Here is a 22,705-nt window from a genome sequence, read left to right on the forward strand (position 1 = left end):
GGGACAGGGAAACTGCCTCCTCCTTTTATAAATTCCTTTCAGTTTAACCAAAGAAGCTTTCCATTACAACCAAGAGTCTTGACTGATGGTTTATTTCAGACGAGGAAGTGGCGCCCAGGGTGGTTGATCCTGTGGCCAAGTTCATAGCCAAAATTTATACCTGGGCCACATCCGAAGCTGTGTCACTCCCTGTATTTTGGTTTCCTGGCCCCATTTACGGAGAAGGCAATGGCACCCCACTCCAGTACTCTTGCCTGGAAAGTCCCATGGAGGGAGGAGCCTGGCGGGCTGCAGTCCATGGGGTCGATAAGAGTCACACACGACTGAGCGACTTGACTTTCACTTTTCACTTCCATGCATTGGAGAAGGAAATGGCAACCCACTCCAGTGTTCTTGCCTGGAGAATCCCAGGGATGGGGGAGCCTGGTGGGCTGCCGTCTCTGGGGTTGCACAGAGTCAGACACGACTGAAGTGACTTAGCAGTAGCAGCAGCCCCATTTAATACCAGACTAATTCCTCTCCTGTGGAATTTAGTTGTGTGAGAGAGGTTGATTATATTTTTCACTACCCAAATTCAGAATAAATCAAAAGGTAGCTACAGGATCCGAGAATTGGAAATCAGATGTCACTTGTATCATTTTTAGAGCAGATTTGAGAAATCAGCATTGGTCTTGCTGCCTCTTCATCCCAACATTAGACGTGGTTGTCCGACTGGTCACAGGCAGTACTGGACAAGAGCAGTCCTTTCCCTTAGGTGCAGGCAGCAGGCCAGAACACTGGGCAGGATGGCTCCAAGAGGAGAGAGAGCTGGAGGGCTGAGGGCAGATGCCCATCCCATCTGGTAAATAAGTCCTCAGCCCCTGGGAAGGGTGGAGACGAAAGGGAAGAGACTGTAAGAAGCAGAAGCTTCTCCCTGTGGAAACTTGTAAGAAGCTCCTTCCAATTCTAATACAGATCACAGCATCATCTGCCTGTGAATTCGGACAAGGTAAAGACCCAGACTTCTGTCCTAAACCTCTGCAGTTTCCCAGGTTCTTGGAGGAGACTGACTGTCAGCTTCTCAAGTTCCATTTGGTGATTGAATATAGCCAACCTCCTGCCCCTCAGTTCCCAAGTTTATGTGTTAAAACAGCGTGGCAACTTCAATCACATTCAGGGGCGGGGGTAGGGGGGGAAGCTATGACAAAAGAACCTGATGTAGAAAATCATTGAAGGAACAGAAGGAAATGTCTCACAATTGCTTTAAGCTGTATAACAGTAGGAATCTGGGTCCATTTTATAACAAGACCTGAGAGATGAGAAGGTAAGATTAGCAAACCTAAAGAAACAAATTGAGGACCATGGCAATTAATTAGAGAGTTTAACAGGTATCTGCTCCCTCTCATGCCACCTCCAAGAGAGAAGTACACTTTCCCACACGGTGGTGGCTGAGGTGTAGGTGCTAGCCCCATGACTTTGGGTTTGACGGTGTGACTTGCTTTGGCCAATGGATGGTGGCAGATGTGAGGGAACCTGAGGCTTGAAATTGGGCTAACACAGTTGGGCTTGGTCAAGAGTTGTCAGACAACTTGCGACTGAACAACTGAGGCACCTCTGCTTTTTCCTCTGGGATAGTACCCTGAGATGTCCACTGGTGCCCAAGTATGAGAGACAAAGGGGAATAGAAGCAGCCTCACCAGCCTTCACACATGCAGCTCTAAGCTGTGAACATGACCAGCCGTGGTTGCCTGTCAATCAGCAGTAGCTAAGAACATCGCATGCAACACAGACACTGGAAATAGCAAGGACTGGAAGAGACTTGGCTGGAAAATGACTTTACTGACATGTGGTAACCAGCAAATGCAGGTAGAAATGACAAGGATTAAAGCAAATAGAAGCTACAGATGTGAAGCACAAACGCATGATTGACATCCTTGAAATAGAGAACAAACTAGAATAGGATTCAACAAAATGTCCCTGAAACAGGAAAGGTAAATCTGCGTGTTTTGTTGTTTTTTTAAAGCCGAGTCCTTACAAGCACTTACAGCGCAGATTCTGGCCTGTATCATGGAAAGCAAGGGCTATGAAAACTGAGGAAACTGAGGCTCCGAGCTAGATGGGACTTTAAAGACTATGGATCTAAAGTCTAGAACCTGGACTTAGAACCTAGACTTAATGTTAGAGGGCAATTGTGCAGCAGCTGCAACAGTAAAGACACGGGCTGGGCGAAGGCCTATTAAGTGGGACTGAAGTCAGCCTGAAGCTCAAAGAAGGCAGGCGTCGAGAAAGATCGAGGAGGGACAAAAGCTACTGGCCGGGATTGGAGACAAAACCCTAGCTGGATTCCTCAGGAAATGACCCTGGAGCCAAAGCAAAAATGTGATTGGAGGAGACAGACTAGCAAATAGGCGAGGGGATAGAGAAATCCTGGAGCAGGGGGGTGGACTTAGGAACGGAGTCGCAGAGAAACGCTGCCAGTGTGCAGCGGGGCCTGCGCGTCGGGTGGCCCGGGTTTACTCTGGGAGAGACCGTTGGCACAAACCGTCCCGAGCGCTTTTGCGGCGGCGTTGCTCTGGCTGGGCGTGGCCCGCCGCAGCTGGCCGGGCGCGCACGCGCACTGCGGGGCCCAGGCGCGCGGCCTCCACACACCTGCGCACCGAGTCGCCGGCGGGAGGGCGGGGCCTCCTGCGTGCCCCCGTACCAGGGGGATTGTGGGATAGTGGCGGACGGAGCCGGGCGGCGGAGGCCCTGAAGCCGACTGCAAAGGCCCGGGACTTCGCCGCTTTGGGGAAGGGGGCGGTGGAGGAAGTGGGGCTCGGCTTCCGTCAGCCGTTGCTCAGCACTGCGGCCTGTTGGGACCGCGGAGTAGGACGCCTTTCCTGACCGGCCCTTGCTTTCCCGCGGGGCGCCAGGCCGGGTAAACCGGGGCGACTTCCCAGCGGAGGGCCTGCGCGGGCCTCGCGACCCCACCAACCTCCCTCAGCCACCTCGCCCGCGGGCCCCGGACCCCCGCCCGTCCGGCGCTGAGCCCCAAAACTCTGGAACTTGGCGCACGAGGGCCCCCCTAGGCCCGAGACGCGTGCGCGAGCCCCCGCCGCTGCCCCCCGCCCCCACGTACCGGGTCCCTGATCGGGGCCGGAGCCGCCGGTGGCGGGGCGGGGGGGGCGCCCCGATGAGCCCGGAGTGCGAGGAGCCGCCGCCCCCCCGCGCAGGTAAGCGGGCGGCCCGGGACCCTCCCCGCCCCCGAGAACACCGCCCAGGTACCCTCGAGTCTCCGCACCCCTTCTTCTTCGGACCCTTCCCCTCGTCCATGAGGGCTCCCCAGCCCTGGTGTTTCCCCCTCAGCCCCTCGATTCTCTTAGTTTCTCCTCCTCAGCCCTCTCGTCTCCTTGTCTCTCCCCTCAGGCCCACCAAGACTCCAGGTGTCTCTCCTTCAGCCCTCCAAGTCTTTTAGTCTCTCCCCTCAGCCCCCCAAGTGTCCTAGTCTCTCCCCCGCCCGACCCCAAGTCTCTTAGTCTTTCCCCCTCAGCCCCCCAAGCCTGTTAGTCTCTTCCCCTCAGTCCTCCAAGTCTCCCCCCTCAGACCCCTGAAGTCTCCCAGTCTCTCCCCCTCAGCCTCTCAAAAGTTTCCTAGTCTCTCATTCAGTCTCAGACCCAGAGTCTCTTAGTCTTTTCCCCTCGGTCCCTCAAGACTCCAGGTCTCTCCCCTTAGCCCCCCAAGTCTCTTAGTCTCTTCTTCTCAGACCCCAAGTCTCCCCGCTCAGGCCCCCCAAGTCTCCTGACCTCTCCTTCTCAGCCCTCCCAAGTTTCCTAGTCTCCCCCCTCAGCCCCCCAAGTCTCTTGGTCTCTTCCTCAGCCCCCAGATCCCCTAGGCTCCCCCCTCCAGCCCCACTTCCTTCCCCTTTCAGTCCATACCCCTGCCTCAGTGTCTCTTTCCCACCCTCGCCTCGTCTGATTCTGCGGGCTTCCCCTCTGGTTTCCTAGTCTCTCCCCCGGCCCCCCGGGGCTCCCCCTTCTCTCTGCTCCTCCCACCCTGGCCTTCCTTGGCCTTCCTCTGCCTGCCTCACCCCTCCTCCCGAGGCCTGCCTGGGGAGATCCATGGCCTCAGACTGGCACCCTGGGGCTCAGGAGACTCGAGGAGCGGGGCTTCCCCTCACCCTGCCCGGGCGCGGCCCCTGTCTGTGAGGTGAGGCCTGCTGCCGGCGCGGAGGGAACAAAGGCCGGGGGACAGTCACAATTGCCGGTGTGGTGAGGGGGCACCTCAGGGCGGTGTGGGGGCCGCCGCGGAGCGACCGGGGAGACTGGCTCTGCGGGTGGCTTTTTCTGTCGAGGAAGGATGAGTAGGAGTTGACAGATGGAAAGTGGGAAGAAGGGCCTTCCGGGTGGAAGGAACAGCACATGCAGAAACGTGAAGGTGGGAACCCAGCCCCGCAGGCTGCGGGAGAGAGGGCGGAATGCCTTGGTGGGGCTGCTTGCGGGGCCCTCGGGTCTGTCTTGTTCGGTGATGCACACACTCGGACATCCATGCTGAGGACACAGATGTTACTTACCGGTCACACCAGCCTGAAAGGCAGGAGGTTTCTGGAAGGAAGATGTGTTGTCAGGCGTGGGGCGGGCTTCAGAGTTGCAAAGAAACTTCCGTGGGCTGTAGAGAGGGTTTTCTCTGGCGGTTCTGGGGATTCCGTGTGCCATTTGTAGAAGCCTGCAGCACAGGAAGTGCTCCGGGTCAGCAGCTCTTAGGTTATAACTCAGTTTGGGATCGTCTGTTGCCTGGGTTCTCAGCCGGGGTGGGGGGGGGGCAGGTGGGCGATGGTATCCCCAGGGGGCCTCCACTAAGGGCAGCGGAGATGGTTTCAGTTGTTACAGCTCGGATGCTACTGGCAGGTGGCGGGTGAGAGCTGGGGTGCTGTGGGGCCGCCTCCAGGGCAGAGGACGGCCCAGTTCAGTGTGCCTGAGAGCGGCGGACAAGCCCGCTTTCCTGCACGGGTGTTAGGGACAGTGTGGCTCACCTGCTCTTTGGCTACCATGAGTGGCGTGTGCTGAGTTGTGTACTTTTGTGTTTTTGATAGTGTTGTGGGGTTACCTACTGTTTCTCTCCATTAGGGGAGAATCTGCTGGTCTCCACCCACCCACCCAATGTTTTTTTTCCAGGATCCACGGCCAAGTGACCGTAGCAGGTCACCGGCCCCTTCGGGACTTTAACTGCAGAAGTACTCTAGCCAGGGGGCCTTGCCTTAGGCTCGGTCCTGGGAAATTGGTGTCCTGCTACAAGAGGCAGGTGCCTGAACAGGCTGGTCCTGTCACCGAGTGCTCCGAGGCCATCACAGTGTGACCACGGAAGCCGTGGAAGTGTGGAGCAGGCCTCTCACACAGTCAGGGGAGGCTTCCTGGAGGAAGTGGTGTCTGTGCTGAAGCCTGAAGGACCCAGGAGGACCGACCTAGTCAGGCTCGAAGAGCTGGAGGGAAGGCAGAGGGAGCAGCCGAGCCAGGGCAGAGCGAGGGCGCAGACGAGCAGTCAGGTGTGGCGGGAGTGTTGAGCGCCATGCGGGTTGCCGCGAGAGATGAGGTGAGAGAGGCCTGGACGCCTTGGTAGAGACGCCCGCCTTCCCTGCCTCCCCAGCTCCTGCAGGGTCCCTGGGCAGGCACAGGCCCGGGGGTGGGGACACACTCTCTTTTCCACGCTGAATCAGGGCGTCCCGAGAACACCGGTTTTGTGGATTTTCCCAGGGGCAGGGCAGTCTTTGCGAGGTGTCTCAGGAGAGACCGGGGCTCTGAGGCCGCAGAGCCTGGCGAGGCAGGATGGGAGTGCAGGCCTTCCTGACTTTGAATCTCCCTGTAACAGTCAGTCCAGCCCCCTGTTCCCCACGGGCAGTTTCAGAATCTCTTCACTGCTCTTTTCTCCTTTGAACCCCTGACTGATCCAGAAGGCACCCCTAATGGTGAGCTTTGGGGCCCCTCTGCGTCCTCAGCCGCTATCTCATTCTCTTATGTTTCTGATTGTTCCATGCCCTGGGTAGGAGCAGAGCTGCCACCCTACCTGGGCAAGTGTGGTCTGGGGCCCCTAACAGCCGCCACCACCCCCCAGCTTTCCCGAGTCCCCGGGAAAGTCCCAGTCCATGGTCGCATGAGGCCTTGGCCAGGTCCCTCTCCTTCTCTGGCCTCTGTGGCCCCTACTTCCACGTGGGTGTCCCACGGCTTACCTTGCCGAGTCTCTGGTCTCTGGTGGGTCCTGATGTTACCATGGTCCCGTTCCTGGAATTGGAAGCCCCCCACCCCCATTTCACATTTGGCTGAGAGCTGATGGATTGCGGGGAGTTAGAGGGCGATGGTCTCACTGTCCTCTGACCTGTGGGCCCTGTGAAGGCAGGGGGCTGGCTAGCCAGCAGCGGGGTCTCCACGCCTGGCTGGCAGCTCATTAGGGGCCTGTGGCCTGTGGTGGCTGAGGGCAGCGGCGGACCCAGGATAGCCTCTCCCCGGGCTGGGGTTCCTCCTGAGCCACAGGGCATCTCAGGGGGCCACCCCAGGGCCCTCCCAGCGGCCTCTTCAGGCTGGATCTCCACTTCCGGGTGCGTGGGGCTAGGGCGGATGAGAAAGTGGCGGCACGTAAAGGACCAGCCCCCGGCTCCCAGGCAGGCAGGGCCGTGTGTGGATGGACCACAGCGGCCGTGGGGGCGCTCGGTGGGGGCTGCAGCTGGGCCCTCACTGAGCCCGCGCCGGGTGGGGGCTGCCGGCTCCCGAGAGGGGCCGCTGGTGTCCAAGGCCTGAGAAGCACGCAGCGAAGCCGGAAACCTGGGGCGATGGTGCGGAGCTGGCGCAGAGAGAGGTAGTTTTCGTTCTTAATGGCTTCCTTTCTCATTTACAGTTTCCCTCTCTTCCGTTTGCAGCCAGAGTCACGGTTTTCAAACGGTCGCTAAAAGCCAGTGGTATTCACTTCCGTTTTCTTGAAGTTTGCTAAAAGTTGCAAAGCACGGGGGTGGCGGGGTGAGGGGCACCCACCAGAGTATTTGAGTGAGCTCAGCCACCCGGGCGAACGGGCCATCTTCCTTAGGGCTCCTATTTTTAGCGCTGTCTCCCTGGGTAGTGGCTGCTCCTTCCCTCCTGCTCAGAAGTGTCCAGCTTTCAGCCTGGCCCCGGGGACACCTGCTGAAGGAGACCTGTCCTTTAGGACCACAGGCCTGACCCCGCTGTTCTCAGAACGTGCCCCTTCCTGACGGCTGGGCCCTGTTTCATAGACAAGGGGACAAGTGTGGTATGCCGTGTCACCGTTAGAGAGTGAAGAGGAAACCCCTCTGCTGTCCACGTCTAGGGCTTCCGGGAAGTTGACCATTAGGACCTGAGGCTAGGTGCACTGAGAGTGTGTGGCGGGGGAGAGTGTTTTTCTCTTTGGGGTGTTTTCTTTATTCTGTGCCTCCTGCATCTGCATCTTGTCCCGTGTAGAGCTTGAGAACTGACTTTGGGAGGGAAGGGTACTGACCACCCCTCAGCTGCATCTGATCCTTGCAGCCTCCTCTGACTTTCAGAGGAGGACCTGAGGTTCTGAGAGTTTAAGGGACCGCCTGGTTTCTGAAGTCCCTGGAGTCCCTACCCCACTCGCCCCCCAGCCCAAGTCAGCTTTGGGAGGGAAGTCCTGCCTGTGGTCCAGGGCGGGTGGCAGGGTTGAGGCGGAGGACGTAGCCTGTGGCATCTCATCTGTGCAGGTGCTTTGGGCGCAGTCGGTGGGCCTCAGCCCCGAGGCTGTCCTGCAGCCTGGAGGGGGCGCCGAGGCCTGCTTCTGCTGTGGCTGACGCCTGCGGGCCCCCTGCCCCTCGGCTGTCAGATGGGAACAAGAGCGGTGCTGTCCCTGGTCGTCTTGACGAGGGACACGGTGCTGTGCGGGTGCACAGGTTCTCTGCAGGCCCGTCCCCCGGCTGAGGGGGCCTGCTTAGCTCGGGGACCCCATGGGTAGTGAGGGTGGGGGGCACCTGGGCGTGTGCCCGTGTCTGCGCCTTCTCGCCCCGGCCTGGCCCGGCCCGGCCCGGCCCTGGTGGCATGTCAGCTCCGGGCTTCTTGGGCGCAGAGCAGGCCAAGGCCTGGCCCTCTCTCGGCAGCCTCAGGCAGCTTCGGTTCTGTTTGTTTTGTAACAAGTTGTGTATTTATTGTTTGCTCTGTCTTTGTTGCCGCATGGGCCTTCTCCAGCTGCAGCAAGCCGGGCTCCTCTCGTGGTGACGGGCTGCGGCCCCTCGCTGAGGAGCACAGGCTCCAGGTGAGCAGGCGCCCGTAGTTTGGGGCTCACGGCGCTGGAGGGCAGGTGCAGCAGCTCTGCGGTATGTGGGATCTAGTTCCCTGGCCGAGGATTGAACCCGTTCCCCTGCATTGGCAGGTAGATTCCTATCCACTGTACAACCAGGGATGTCCTGGTTTTGTTTGTTTTAGATAATAGGTTTTTTGTGTGTCGGGGGGGAGATGTAATTTGTGTAATGTCATATATGACATCCATTTAAACTACATGATTCAATATCTAATTTATTCACAGAATTGTGCAACCAACAGTCCCCACCATAGATTTTTTAAAGTGAGTTATAGTATCAAATAAAATTGTGTACAATTGATTTTAGAACTTTTTTTTACAAAGAACACCCCTTTCCCAAAAGGAAACCCCAGACTTGCTAGCAGTTGTCTCCCTCCATCCTTGTCTTGCCCCTCAGCTCCTAAAAAACACTAGTCCCAGTTCTGTGTCTACAGATTTGCCTTTTCTGGATGTTTCGTTTAAATGGAAGTATGCGATATGTGGGCCCTTCCCTGGTGGCTCAGACCGTGAAGAATCAGCCTGCCAGTACAGGAGACGTGGGTTCAGTCCCTGGGTTGGGAAGATCCTCTGGAGAAGGGAATGGCAACCCACTCCAGTATTCCTGCCTGGAGAATCCCATGGACAGAGGAGCCTGGCGGGCTACAGTCCATGGGGTCGCAGTAGAGTCAGACATGACTGAGTGACAGCGCACGCGCGTGCACACTCATTCCACGTGTGGTCTTTGGTGGCTGGCTTTGTTCGTGCCACCGGGATGACCTTTTGACCTCTCTGGTCTTTTGTCCTCACAAAAATCTGCGATTAGAAAGAGGTGGTGTTCTCACCGGTGGGTGTGCCTCGTCCCTTGGGCCCGGACAGCGGCTGCCCCGTGCAGTGGTTCTGGCCCCACAAGCACCCAGCTCAGGAGACCGTCCAGGCCCGCTCTCTCTCCAAGTGAGGAGGGTGGGCCTGGGGCCCAGGCAGAAGTGGGGATGGCCCTCGTGCACTTGCGGGTTCAGGGCGCTGCCCGCCTGCCTTTGGGAGCAGTGTCCCCACTCTGATACAGGGCCTCACATTCAGCACCTGGAGCAGCCCACTCTCCTCCCCTTCCCAGCCTGCCAGCCCTGGCGGTCCCCCACCCCACCCACTCTCCTCCGCTCCCCAGCCTGCCAGCCCTGGCGGTCCCCCACCCCACGCCACCTGGGCTGGTGTACGGGGGCCCGTGGGTGTGGCTGGGGGCGTCCAGGCGGGAGCAGTCCCCTCTATTGCTGCCCTGACAGGTCTGTCAGCCTCCTGCCTGAGGAGCAGTGTTCTGCCTTTCAGTCCTGGTTTCCGAGCTCGTGTCCCCCACGCGGTGCTGTCCAAGGTGGTCGTGGCCGCCAGGCAGGACGGGTCTGTGGATTGTACACAGCCCGCGGGGGACGTGCGGGGTGCCTGCTCTACAGATCTGCAAGGCTGCAGTTTTGCACCCAGCCCCTCTGCAGCCGGCACCAACTGGGCCGGAGCGCACTCGCTGGCTCTGTTAGCTTTCGTTGGGGTAGCTGAGCTCCCCTGCACTCTGAGAAGGGACCTCCTGGGGCTCGGGCACCGCTCCACGGTTCAGCGGCCCTCAGACCCTGGTGCACTTCGGGTGCCTCCTGTACAGTGGGGCTGGTTGTAGGACTCATTTGAGGTGACAGCTGTGCAGCTCACGTGGTTTGCCCACTGCGTGTGTCCGCGTGTTGTGCACGTGTCCACGTGTTGTGCACGTGGCACCGCCATTCTCGCACCCGAGGCCTAGGGCTGGGGCGGTGACGGCACATGGGGCACTGCTCGGGGGCTTCACTGGGACGGAGACACACCCCGACGTGGCAGTCTTGGGGCAATGTGTGAGGCGCCAGGCCACTGGGAGTCAGGGCAGTCCAGAGGCTGTGGCCTGGGCTTGGCCCGCACAAATCGTTGGTCAAGGGGAGGCAGGTGTGAGAGCCTGGGGTGCAGACTTGGGGAGGACTGGGTGGGGGGCGCCCGGGGGGCCCTCTTGGGGCCTTCCGGGGTACCACATGCTAGGTGTGCCAGTCTGTGTTTCAGAAAAGCGTCCTGAGGGGTGGGGTGCAGGCCAGGGGGCGAGACCTGGCATGCTGGTGGCCAGGCCCCGTGGGCCTGGGGGCTCTCAGGTGCCCCCACGTCCTCCCCCTCCCCTCTCTGGGGCCGGTGTCTGCGCTGTCTCGTGAGGTCATAGCCCTTCCACTCTACCTGCAGGTGGCCAGGGCTTAGGAACCAGCCGAGTCCCGCAGGATCATTGCACATCTGGGGCCACTTTTTCCCTGTCGCTGAGAAGTTGTCCTGGGGGCCAGGGGGAGATGTGTGAGACTCCTGAGGAGGCTGGACGGGAGAGCCGGGTGTTGGCAGCCTCCTGGGGGAGCTGACGGTCAGAAGGCAGGTGCCAACCTTCAGCCGCTCGGCTCTGCCCCAGCCTTCTGCCCGGCTGGTGGGCGAGTCTAGCATCCCTCTCCCCCGCTGCTGCCCGGCCAGTGGGCGAGCTCTCCGCCGCTGCGATGGTGCCGGCAGGGTCGTCCTGGCGATGGTGCCGGCAGGGTCGTCCTGGCCTCCGGGTCTGTCTGCAGCAGCCTTGGCCTCAGGTGGTCTTCAGGAGGTGGGTGACCCGTGAGTGCTGGGCAGTGCCAGCGTGGTGCTTGGGGGTCCAGCTGACCTGGGTGTGGTTGTCTGCTGTTCCTTGGGGTGACCAGAGCCCTCACCAGGGCTGCAGGCACAGCCCCGGTGCCTGGGGGAATGGCTGGACAAGGGTGGCCTGGGAGCTGGCAGCCAGCTCAGGGCAGTTGTGCACCCAGGGGTCGAGGCTGGGGGCGGTAGAATCCCCAGAGGGGCAGCCAAGTCTGCTCATCGTGGGGCTTGGACCCTCCAGGTACTTAGCGTGTGCTCCACCTGAAATGCTCCTGAGGCCAGTGCCATGTGGGCGGGCCACAGCCACCGTCGTCCCGCGGAGGTGCTTCCCTGTCTGGTGTCACTGGGACCCGTCAGTGGCTATTCTGGGGGCCACCGCGCCCTCCCCTCCAGCTTTTCCTTGCCTGTCCTGGCACTGGGTACAGAGGTTGGGCCGTGTGTGTGTGTGCATGCGCACACAGCCTAGAGACCCTGCAGACCTCCCTCTCCCCAGCCTTGCACACAGCCTGGAGATGTCACGCATCATGGGACACTTAATTTGTTGAGCAGATACAGGTTGAAGCGAGCCTGGGGCCAGAGGTTCCAGGATCAGCCCGGGTGCAGCCCAGATCAGGGGACTGTGGACAGGCCCGGGGCGGCTCTGTGCACCGTGCTGGGGCCTTGCCCCCGGCCCCAGGCAGTGGGCAGCAAGTTGCCCGTGGAGTGCCCTGGCAGGCTGGGAGGTGGAGGGGCAGGCAGGCGGGCCCCGTGTGACAGCACTGCCTGCAGGGCGCCATGTTCTGGAAGTTTGACCTGCACACGAGCTCGCACCTCGACACGCTGCTGGAGCGGGAGGACCTGAGTCTGCCCGAGCTGCTGGACGAGGAGGACGTGCTGCAGGAGTGCAAGGTCGTCAACCGCAAGCTGCTGGACTTCCTGCTGCGGCCGCTGCACCTGCAGGCCATGGTGGCCTGGGTCACCCAGGAGCCGCCGGCCAGCGGCGAGGAGCGGCTGCGCTACAAGTGAGCCCCTGACTTGCCGTGGACCTTGTTGGCCCCGTTTCTGCGGGACTTGCCAGACCTCCCCCGACGGAGGGCTGGGAGGAGGCCCCCCAAGGACCCTCCCCCAGCAGTGAGGGGCGCGGAGGGGCATGTGTCTCATTGCCCCGCCCCACCCCTACTTTATCTCCTGGTGGTTATTCAGTTGGATTTCTCTTCCTGTCTTGGAGCACAGGAGCGTGAGTGAGGACTGTCCCTCAGCCCCACGTCCTGTCCCCAGTGCCAGGATGGTGCCCGGCCCAGAGGGTGTGGCTGTGCCCCTCCCACCAGAGGGGGTACCAGGGAGGGTGGGGGAGGCAGGCAGGCGCTCTGCAGGGCACCTCTCTGCCCTGGTCTCTGCTGCCCCTCTCCAGCCCTGCCCCACCCGTCCCAGACAGGCCTCCTGGTTCCCTGGGTCACCCTGTGCCCGGCCCCTCACACTGACGCTCACACCAGGCCTCACAGGTCCTGCCTCTGTCCCTGGAGGCCTCGAGCCAGATGGGCAGTGGGTGACTCCTGCTCAGTTTGCCCTGTGTGAATTGGGGGCTCAGTGCAGAGGTGCCAGCCTTAGGGGGGCCCCCAGTGTCCACCTGTCTGTCACTGCCCCCTCATGTGTCTTCTCCCTCCTTTGCTTTGCTCACCTGGCTCTGTCCCCTGTCCACCAGCTTGAGTACATCCCACTGCTCAGTTCTGACTCCTGTGCCCACCTGGCCCTGCGCTCCCCTCCCGTCCCGAGGAACTCACTTGCCAGGGCCTGAGAGCTCACGAGGCAGAGCTGAGCAGGCTGGGGTCCCTGGGGCCTGGGTGGCACCTAGGCAGGCAGCCCTCCCATCTGGTGAAAGGTCCTCAGGGCTGGGGGGTCAGCCTGGACGGTTGGGGTCGGGGGACAGTGTTAGTAGGGGTGGAGTCCAGGCTTAGGGGGCCCGACGCTGTCTTGGGGGCAGGGGAGCTTGCATGGATCGGGACTGGGGGACGGAGCAGCCGGGTCCCCGCCACCTCCTACGCAACTCTGCTGGGTTGACAGGTACCCCAGCGTGGCCTGCGAGATCCTGACATCGGACGTGCCCCAAATCAACGACGCACTGGGCGCCGACGAGTCCCTGCTGCACCGCCTCTACGGCTTCTTGCAGAGCAGCGGCAGCCTCAACCCACTGCTGGCCAGCTTCTTCAGCAAGGTCATGGGCGTCCTCATCAACCGCAAGACTGACCAGGTGCCGGGGCGGCGCGGGCAGGGCTGGCGAGCGTGGGCTGGTGGGCCCGGGGGTCCTGTGCTCACCGACGGCCCGTGTCCTCAGCTCGTGTCCTTCCTGCGGAAGAAGGACGACTTCGTGGACCTGCTGCTGCAGCACATCGGCACCTCGGCCATCATGGACCTGCTGCTGCGCCTCCTCACCTGCGTGGAGCGGCCGCAGCTGAGGCAGGACGTGGTCAACGTGCGTGCGTGGCGTGGCCAGGCAGGGCAGGGGCGGGGCCGGGCCGGGCGGGGCGGGGCGCGGAGCCCCACCCTCTTGTCCTTCCGCAGTGGCTCAATGAGGAGAAGATCGTCCAGAGGCTCATCGAGCAGATCCACCCGTCGAAAGACGACAATGTGAGTGCCACCGCCCGAGAGCTTCAGCCCTGTGCTCTCGTAAATGAGCGATGAGAGGAGGGAGCCTTCGGAGCTGTGGGGGGGTGGGGGGGCTCCTGCTGAGAACAGGCGAGGCTTACGCTGCTGGACGGCTCCCCAGGAATCAGCTCCTCCTCCCACGAGTGCTCAGGGCTCTAAAGATGGCCCTCTGACCCGGTCTTCACTGCCGCCGTTCCCCGGGCCTCCCTCCTCCCCTCTGGGGCCTGGCGGCTCTTCCCATCTGCCTGGATCAGCCCTGGTCGTGCTTCAGAGATAATGCCAGGGGCCCCACATCTGTCCTCCTGGCCCACTGGCTGGCAGAGCAGAAGTCCACATGCATGGGTCATCACCCCAGGCACTCAGCCAGGGCCAGGCCTTGGGCAGTGAGGACCACCCTGCCTTCGTGGCAGAGGGACAAGGGGTGTCTGCTGGCAGCTAGGTGGCAGGGCTCGGCGCCGGTTTCTGAAGTACAGCAGTGCCTGGGGGGCTCTGGGGGTCTGCGTGCTGGGCTCTGGCAGCCGCTTGCTGGGTTGGACTCAGGGCTCTGCTGGTGCTTCTCTCAGTTTATCTCACAGCACCTTACCCACACCGTGAGGCTCACCCAGTGAAAACACAGAAGTGTGTTTAGTGCACACACACGGTCGTGCAGCCTTTGTGACGCTGGTTTTAGAGCGCTCGTCATCGCTCCAGAGGAGACCCAGTCCCATTAGCTGCCGCTCCCTGTTCCCCACATGTGGGCTGGGCCCCCGCAGACATGTGTCTGCTTTCCGTCCTGCTTTGCCGCTCCTGGTGGTTTCCTGTAGGTGCAACGCGTGATGCGTGCTTGCCCGTGACTGGCCCCTGGTGTTAGCCCCAGGTTGCTGTGTTCATCCCAGCTGTAGCATGTTCAGTGCTTCATCCTTTTCTAAGGCCAAGCAGTGTTTCACTGTATGGACGGACCTCGGTGGCCTGTCCAGTCACGAGTTTGTGCATGCGTGGGTCACTGCACCCCTTGGCCACTAGCTATAGATGGCGTGTGTGGGGGTTGTGTTAGGGTCTCCTCTTCAGGAAGTCGTCTTTGGTTTCCCTTTCGGCAGTCTCTCCTTTCCAGTGTCTGTGTTCTCTCCCTCCCACGTGTTTCCCGGGTCTGCGGCCCTCTGTCCTCGAGGGCAGGTACCCGCCTCCAGTGCGTGGGGCTTCCTGACACCAGGGCGGACCGGGGTCCTCAGCTCTCTCTCCCTCCCCAGCAACATTCCAACGCATCCCAGTCCCTTTGCGACATCATCCGCCTGAGCCGGGAGCAGATGATCCAAGTGCAGGACAGCCCGGAGCCTGACCAGCTGCTGGCCACCCTGGAGAAGTGGGTTGCGGGGTCGCCCAGATCGGGGGCGGGGGAGCCGTCCCGGGCCCTCCTCCCTGATGCCCCTGCACCTGCCCCAGGCAGGAGACCATCGAACAGCTCCTGAGCAACATGCTGGAGGGGGAGCGGAGCCCGTCCGTCCTCGTGAGCGGGATCCAGGTGCTGCTGACACTGCTGGAGCCCAGGAGGCCCAGGTGAGTGCCCCAGGCTCCCTCCCCAGTGTGTGTGCATGTGCACGCGTACACAGGTCGCCTGCATGGATCACACTGTCCCCCGCCATGCCTGCTGTAGGTCCGAGTCCATGACCGTGAACAACTTCTTCAGCAGCGTGGATGGGCAGCTGGAACTCCTGGCCCAGGCGACCCTGGACAGTGCCGTGTCCAATGCAGGGGCCCTGCACGCCCTTCGCCCACGTCTTGGCTGCTTCCACCAGCTCCTGCTGGAGCCGCCTGAGGTGGGCAGGGTGCTCGGGGGAAGAGGGGGCAGCCCTGGGGTCAGGGCAGAGCTGGGGCAGGAACCAAGCCCAGCCCTCCACCTGCAGCTGGAGCCACTGCGCACAACGTGGGGCAGCTTGGCCCCACCCCTGGGCAACACGCGGTTGCATGTGGTCAAGCTGCTGGCCAGCGCCCTGAGCGCCAACGATGCCGCTCTGACCCAGGAGCTCCTGGCCCTGGATGTGCCCAACACCATGCTGGTACTGGGGGCAAAGGGCCGGGGTGTAGGGGTGGGGGTGGGACGACGCCGGGCGAGCTCCTCAGAGCCAGCCTGTGCCCTCACCCCCAGGACCTCTTCTTCCACTACGTGTTCAACAACTTCCTGCACGCCCAAGTGGGGGTGTGCGTGAGCACGATGCTGAGCTCCGGGCCCCCTGCCGACAGCGGCTCGGACACGCCCCCCGAGAACCCTGTCGTGAAACACGTGAGCTGGGCTCCGGGATCTCGATCCCCTTTGCTCTCTGGGGGGCTCTGCTCCGGGCCTCCTCCTGCCTGTCATGTGCAGCCAGACCGCTCAGGGGCAGAGTCTTGGTCTCTTCTGGAGGTCCAGAGTCTTGGGAAACAGTGTCGTGCGAGGGTGGGGACTGGTGGAGTGGTGACCTCTGGGGCAGTGGGTGTCCGGGGGGGCCAGGAAGGGTTCTCCCAGGGTGATGGCCCCAGCGCTCTTGGAGATGCCTTCCTGGGTGTGGCCCTGGCCTCAGGGCGAAGCTGGAGTGGAGGCAGGCAGGGTGGCTCTGGGGCTTGCTGTGCAGGCTGAGTGGGCCCAGAACAGGTGAGCAGGGGAGGAGTGCCGTGCTCACACCCAGTGCACGCTGCCCCATCCCCACAGCTGCTGCAGCGCTGCCGCCTGGTGGAGCGCATCCTGACCTCCTGGGAGGAGAACGACCGCGTGCAGTGAGCAGGGGGTCCTGGGCGGGGGCGGGGGCGGGGGCCGGGGCGGGCGGCAGGGGGCGGAGCGGCTGAGTTCAGCCCTGGCTTCCCTTTCTCCAGGTCCGCAGGGGGCCCTCGGAAAGGCTACATGGGCCACTTGACGAGCGTGGCCAATGCCCTGGTGCAGAACTCGGAGAAGGGGCCCAATGCAGAGCAGCTGCAGCAGCTCCTGAAGGGTGAGGGCGGGGCGCGCCTGGGGGCAGGCGGGGCAGGCGGGGCAGGCGGGGCGGGCGGGGCCTCCGTCCTCACATCGCCCTGCCCCTTCCGGCAGAGCTGCCGCAGGAGCAGCGGGAGCGCTGGGAGGCTTTCGTGTCGGGCCCCCTGGCGGAGACCAACAAGAAGAACACGGTAGACCTGGTGAGTCAGTCTCCTGCGCCGGTTCTCCTGCAGGCCGGGACCCGCCCCCCGCCCCGCAGCCCCAGCCTGCCCCAGGCCTCCCCGGGGGCCCCGCAGGCCCTGACCCCTGCCGGCCCATGCCCAGGTGAACACGCACCACCTGCACTCCTCCAGCGACGATGAGGACGACAGGCTCAAGGAGTTCAACTTCCCGGAGGAGGCGGTGCTGCAGCAGGTGCGGGCAGGGAGGGCAGGGGAGGGAGGCTGTGTGCAGGCCTGCCCTGACTGCCGCCCCCCGCAGGCCTTCATGGACTTCCAGATGCAGCGCATGACCTCGGCCTTCATCGACCACTTCGGCTTCAACGACGAGGAGTTCGGGGAGCAGGAGGAGAGCGTGAAGTGAGTGTGCCCCGGCCAGGCCGGGGCGCGGAGGGCTGCGAGGTGGTGAGGAGCCCCGCCCGCAGCTGCTCCCTCCCCTGAGGGCGTTGGGGGACCTGCCTTGGTGGGGGTTGTGAGCCTGTCCGCCACGTGCCAAGTCAGCCCGCGGGGGTTGTGAACATGCCTCCTGTGTCGGAGACAGCAGGTGACAGGCTGGAAGCAGTCCCGTCACAGGAGGGGCTAGACCTCAGTGCAGACACGGCGCTCTGCCGCTCCGGGCGAGAGGCGACCAGGACAAGTAGGGGCTGTTGGAAAGTGGCACAGTGTGTGGGTCGGAGCGTACACGGACAAGCTCTTCTCACGGTGTGTGTCAGTACTTAAAGCGTGTGGATTTGGTTCCTTCATCCGGGAGTGACACTTCTGGAGGCTTTCTGGAGGAGAGAGCCGAGCAGAGACTGGTGGGCATGTGTGGACGCAGAAAGGCCGGGGGTGCGAGGTGGTGGTGGGCACAGCACTTCCCGTGATCCCTGGGCTCCCTGGCCCCCACCTGGGTCCTGCCTTGGGGACCTGTGTGCCTCGAAATGAGTGTCTCACTCAGGTTACGCTCTCAAAGCCTGAAAGCCTAGCCTGCCCGGCGAAGTTGTGTCCCTTGTTTTATGAAGAGGAAACAAGGTGCAGGAGCCTTAGGCCTCCGCGTGGGGCCCCGCGGGACTGGGGGCACACGGGCGGGGCGCCTCGCCCTGCAGACGCCTGCTGACGGGGGTGCTCCAGGAATGGCTGCGGTCCACAGGCAGCCCTAGCAGGAGGTGTGTCTGCTGGAACCGGGCCCAGGAGAGAGGGTCCCTCACTGTCTCTGTGCCTCCCCCACAGCGCGCCTTTTGACAAGACAGCCAGCATCACCTTCTCCCTGAGCGCAGACGACGACAACGTGAGCTGCCCTGACCGCTGCTGGGGGTGGGGGTTTGCTGCAGGCAGGTGGCCCGCCTCACCCTCCCGCCCCGCCCCCGCAGCCCAATGCCAACCTGCTGGAGATCTGCTACAAGGACCGCATCCAGCAGTTTGACGACGACGAGGAGGAGGACGAGGAGGAGGGCCAGGGCTCTGGGGAGTCTGACGGGGAGGACGGTGCCTGGCAGGGCGGCCACCTGGCCAGGGCAGGCCGCCTGGGCCAGCCCCAGGGCGTGCGGTGAGTCCCCCCCCCGCCCCCCGCCCCACTCCCTTTCTCTCCCCTTCTGCAGGTTCCCCAGCACAGCCAGGCTGCAGGACCTGCAGGCAAAACGGAGAATGGAGTGCCTGTGTGATGTGGGGCGTTTTCAGTGTTGAGTGATAGAAACCCAATTCAGATGAGTTCAGGTTCAAAAGGAGTAACCGCTTGGTCCAGGCGTCAGTGGGGCTGTCAGGAGGCAGTCCGGAGGCGATCCTTCGGGCACAGCTTGGCCCAGTGGGGGCATCAGAGGCGGTCCTTTGGGCACGGCTTGGTCCATTGGGGCTGTGGTCTGCTTGCCCCGCTCTCTACTCCGCTCTCCCCTGCGGCAGTTCTCTCACACATGTTCTTGCCGAAAGGGCAGTGGGGTGTCCCGTCAGCTCCCTCCTGTCACGCCAGTGAAGCAGGACTTGGCGATTGTCCTCGCTCACAGTCCAGCTGCGGGCCCGTGAGCTGTGTCCAGCCCTTTGTGCGGGTGGTGGCTGGTGCAGGAGTACTGACTGACTGCTCTTGGGCAGCACAGACTTGCCAGCATGAACACCAGCTCAGGGCTTGAGCCCTGTGACGTGTGACCGGCACGGAGACGAGGAGACAGGTCGTGAATGTCGGCCGCACGGGCCTCCCTCTGTGGCACCCAGAGGGGAGAGTGCAGCCCTCCCCAGGCCCCTGCTGGCTGCCTGCTGCCCTCTGAGGGTGACGTTCTTCTGACCCTTGCCCTTTGGGTTTTTGCCTCTGTATCCCATGAGTGAGGCCTGTCCCTCAGGTAGGTGTGGTTGTGCGTCACTTGCCATCTGCTGGGTGTGCCCTTTGTGACTGCCAAGTTGCTTTGCACTTACACGTGTCATTGCCAAATCCAAGGTCGTGATTCATCCCTGTGGTTTTCTTGGTAACATCAATTCTTAACGTTTAGGTTTTTGACCTGTTATGAGCTAGTTTTTTAGGTGTGTAAGCTGGGGGTCCAGCTTTATTCTTAGGCATGGAAATACCCATGTCCCAGCTCATCAGTTGAAGAGACTCCCTGCTGGATGGTCTGTGCACCTTTGTCAGAAGTTTTTTGGCTGTTTGTGCAAGCATTTATTTTTAGCCTGTCTTTCCTGGCCCATTGGTCTGTACATCTCTATGCCAGCCCCACCCCCCCACCCCCCCCCGATTGCATTGTACTGAATTCTGAAATTCAGTATTGAAATTGAAAATGTGAGCATCCAATTTGTTCTGTTTTTAAAACTGTTGATCATGCTGGGTTCAGTTCTTTGAAACTCTGGGTGACTGTTAATTTCGGTAGAGAAAGCCGCCTGAGCGTCTGAGAGGGACCGCCTTGAGTCTGTAGGGCGGTTGGACGGGGCTGCCGCGTTAACAGTGTCTGCTCTCTCAGTCCGTGCCTCTGGGCTGTCTTTACAAAAGTTTGTTCAGGTCTTAGTTACTTCTGACATGTTGTGTAGTTTTCCGAGTATTAACTTTCATGGTGCTTTTGTTAAATTTATTCCTAAGCAATACATTTGAATTTATTCTTAAACAATACATTTAAATTTATTCTTAAACATTTTTGATGCAATTCTGAGAGAAATGTTTTCCTCAGAGTTGTTTTGAAGTGGTTATAAGTGTATAAAAATACAAGTACACTGGTACACTGATTCTCGCAGAACTTGCTTGTTCTGACAGTCTGAGAGGGTTCGTTGGTTTCCTGCACACAAACCATGCTTGCTGCGGTCAGAGACAGTTTTGCTCCCTCCTTTCCAAGTGGGAAGAGAAAGCCCCTGCGTCACGCCCTGATCTTGGGGGCTTCGGGGCTCGCTGTTGAGTGTGGTTTGTGGGCTCTGGAGACCATCCCAGGTATCCAGGGTCAGGAAGGTCCCTGCACCCTTTCTGTGAGCATCTGGCTTGTGAGCACTGTGCGGACCGTGGGGCAGCGTCTTAACGAGCCTCTGGGTTTCCTTCGCGGTTCCCCGGTGGACACTGTGTCGAGTCTCGTGTCTGTCGGCACTTGGCCGTTAGGTTTGGGGCCCAGGAGGCTGCAGTGACGGAAGTCCAGCGAGGCTGCAGGTGGAGGAAGCGTGTGGGGTCAGCCTTCCCTGGGGATAGGTGGTGAGGGGCCCGTTCCCGCCAGGCCCCTGCAGAGGGCGCACTCTCCCTAGGCGTCCTCCCACTGCCCAGCGCCCCTCCGCCCGCCCTGCCCCTTGGATACACCACGGTGCTGGGGGCGGCGCTGGGGGCGGAACGGCCCCGCCCCGCGCATCGCTGACAGCAGGTGCTCCGTGGAGCAGGAGCCGGGGTAGCACAGACAGCGAGGAGGAGGACGACGACGACGATGAGGACGAGGACGGCCGGGCCCGCGGCAGACCCGGGCCCCCCTGCTACCCCAGTGCCGGCCGCCAGCCTCCGGGTGCGTGAGCGCGCGGCCTGGGTGCGGGCAGGGCCCTGCTGTCTGCCTCTGCGCTCATAGCTTCCTGCCTCCAGGCCCCAGCTGGACAGCTGCCTTTGACCCAGTGCCTACGGACGGCCCGGCCGGCCCCCAGGACTGCAGGGACAAGGAGCCCCGCGGGGAGCATCCAGACCTCCCGGCCCCGAGCCCGACTGGCCCTGCGGCCCCCAGCACCCTGCAGCTCAGGTGAGGCCTGAAGCAGGGCCAGGGGCCTGGGGCGCCAGCGCCCAGCCCAGCCACCCCTTGGGCTCCTCTTGTCTCCTAGGTTTCAGGATCCTGCCCCCGCCTCCGCACCTCAGGAAGCCACAGACGGCAGCAAAGCAGCGGAGCCCGCGGGTGAGCCGCCCCGCCTCAGCCCCCGTGCCTGGCCTGCCCACCCTTCCCTGCCCATCCCGCCCTCAGCCCCGGTGCCCGGCCTGTCCACCCGCCCTGAGGAAGCGCTGGTGCTTGGCTTCCTGAGTCTCACTGCGGGCCGGTCTCCGCACAGCCTCCTGCCAGGCCCTGCTCAGCGTCGGGGACCTCCAGGCCAGCCTCAGAGGGACACGCTCCGCCCCCAGCTCCTTGGACAGGTGCCGACTGCTGGGGGTGGGCCTAGAAAGCTAGCCTCTGGGGAGGTGGGGGTGGTGCTGATCACCCGCCGTCCCCACCTGCAGGGCCCTGGAGCGCAGAGCTCCCGCTCAGCCCTGGGGTGGGAGGGCTCGGTCGGATCAGAGAGGGCAGGGGCTGTGCGCTGACCTGCAGCTCCTCCCGCTGCTGGGCGGCTCCGAGGGGACATGGGATGTGAGGGCGTCTGACGGTAACCCCGTGGTCCCCTGCAGTGCAACCAGAGACCCTGCTACCTCTGTCCCGGCCCCCGGGGCCCACCAGCCCCCCCAGACCCCAGAGGGGGAGAAGAGCCCAGAGTCCTTGGGGCTTCCCCAAAGCCAGAGGTAAGCACGGTGTGGCAGCAGGGGCAGCCGGTGTTCCGTGGGAGCGCTGACCACTCGCTCATCCTTTCCCCACAGTGCCCTGGCCCTCCAGCCACTCCCGATGCCCAATGGCTCTGCCCCTGGAGGCCCAGCCGCCCCGGGCTCCCAGTGAGTGTGGGCGCCGGGGACGGAATAGGGCATAGCCGGAGGTGGGGCCGGAGGCGGGGGCTGGATGGAGGTGGGCGAGGTTGGCACTGGTTTCGGTGCTTCACAGCATCTCCGTCTCACTTCCAAGGTGACTGCTTTGTCCGGTGGTGGCGGCCACACGCTCTGTGCTCTGCGTGGACCCTGTCCGGGTGAGGGCCGGGCAGGTGCCACAGAGGCCCTGTCGCCCATAACCCACCCCGCCCCACCCACGTCCCGGCTGGAGTCCAGGAGGCTGGCGCCCGGGAGACAGTCCCCACCCCCCATTGCACTGAGGAAAGAGATTACGGAGATTTGTCTCCTAGAGTAAAAGATAGAGTGGGCTAGAAAGGAGAGCGCGCGCGAGAGACCTATATTATATATTATATATATATATATATATGTATCTGAAGGGAGCAGAGTGGGCACGCGGGGAGCCAGGAAGAACGCAGGGCTGGGCGGCAGTGGCGAGGCCTTCACCCAGGCCCACTGGGGCTGCTGTGGGGGGTCCCGAGGTGACCACCACTCTCCGTCCAGCCGTGCCCCCATCCTGCGGTGCAGATGCCCACACCCACACTCGGCCTTTCAGCTCAGGTCCACCTTGGGGGGGGGGGGGGGCCGAGTGGGGGTCGTGCCTGTGCCTAGCCCCCTTGCCCCGGACCCTGCACTTTGACCCAGGCTGGGAGCTCTATGACTCTCCACCCGGCTCAGCCAGCTGTGAGGGAGGGAGCTGGGTTCTTGGTCCCAGGGGCCTTCCCTGGACATCCCCCCAGGACCCTGCCGCACTCACCGAGACCATCTCCCACCGAGCCCGGGCGGGGACCTGGCTGGGGTCCCACTCCTCCTCCCGAGGGTCTGGGTGCAGCCCAGCTGCCAAGTGCCCTTGTCCCAGCCCCTCTCCCCAGGCGGGCGTGAGTGTGCGCGTGTGTTCGTGCTGAGCTTCTGTTTCATATCGCAAACGTAAACAAATAAAGGACAGTTTAAGACTCG

At 62.2% G+C, this 22,705-nt stretch overlaps 1 protein-coding gene and 1 long non-coding RNA gene across 9 annotated transcripts; one reads left to right on the plus strand and one right to left on the minus strand.

The window, feature by feature from the left end:
• Positions 1 to 76: 76 nt before the first annotated feature.
• LOC147354636 (uncharacterized) lies at positions 77 to 6,494 on the minus strand. The gene is made up of 3 exons (XR_015146511.1): positions 6,179 to 6,494; positions 4,529 to 4,680; positions 77 to 860 (listed from the first exon to the last, which is right to left on the minus strand). It is a non-coding gene; the product is annotated as an uncharacterized LOC147354636 (long non-coding RNA).
• PPP6R1 (protein phosphatase 6 regulatory subunit 1) lies at positions 2,611 to 22,704 on the plus strand. Of its 8 annotated transcripts, none has more exons than XM_086354480.1 (24): positions 2,611 to 3,191; positions 11,671 to 11,903; positions 12,943 to 13,129; positions 13,214 to 13,351; positions 13,441 to 13,506; positions 14,751 to 14,863; positions 14,944 to 15,057; positions 15,155 to 15,317; positions 15,405 to 15,557; positions 15,647 to 15,781; positions 16,187 to 16,251; positions 16,348 to 16,463; positions 16,559 to 16,644; positions 16,769 to 16,858; positions 16,925 to 17,022; positions 17,872 to 17,929; positions 18,012 to 18,187; positions 20,467 to 20,585; positions 20,660 to 20,810; positions 20,890 to 20,960; positions 21,112 to 21,193; positions 21,443 to 21,553; positions 21,629 to 21,700; positions 21,828 to 22,704. In XM_086354480.1, exons 2-24 carry the CDS (start codon positions 11,677 to 11,679, stop codon positions 21,829 to 21,831), a joined length of 2,595 nt encoding a protein of 864 aa, XP_086210606.1. In that variant the 5' UTR covers positions 2,611 to 3,191; positions 11,671 to 11,676; the 3' UTR covers positions 21,832 to 22,704. The 8 variants fall into 8 exon arrangements, with proteins under 8 accessions (XP_086210606.1, XP_086210608.1, XP_086210611.1 ...); XM_086354482.1 differs by lacking the exon at positions 2,611 to 3,191 and adding an exon at positions 3,518 to 4,164; XM_086354478.1 differs by lacking the exon at positions 2,611 to 3,191 and adding an exon at positions 5,127 to 5,544.
• Position 22,705: the final 1 nt, after the last annotated feature.

Source organism: Bos grunniens, chromosome 18, assembly GCF_055505025.1.
Source record: "Bos grunniens cultivar Pamir isolate PY7600 chromosome 18, Bosgru_T2T1.0, whole genome shotgun sequence".
Lineage (NCBI taxonomy): Eukaryota > Metazoa > Chordata > Mammalia > Artiodactyla > Bovidae > Bos > Bos grunniens.

What these genes read in the sequence shown, in the direction of transcription:
- PPP6R1 (XM_086354484.1), top strand. Translation starts at nt 10,802, where the DNA reads ATGGTGCCGGCAGGGTCGTCCTGGCCTCCGGGTCTGTCTGCAGCAGCC. An exon ending in TCCTGCTGGAGCCGCCTGAG is followed by an intron (nt 15,318 to 15,404) that starts GTGGGCAGGGTG and finishes CTCCACCTGCAG; the next exon opens with CTGGAGCCACTGCGCACAAC. An exon ending in TGAGCGCAGACGACGACAAC is followed by an intron (nt 17,930 to 18,011) that starts GTGAGCTGCCCT and finishes CCGCCCCCGCAG; the next exon opens with CCCAATGCCAACCTGCTGGA.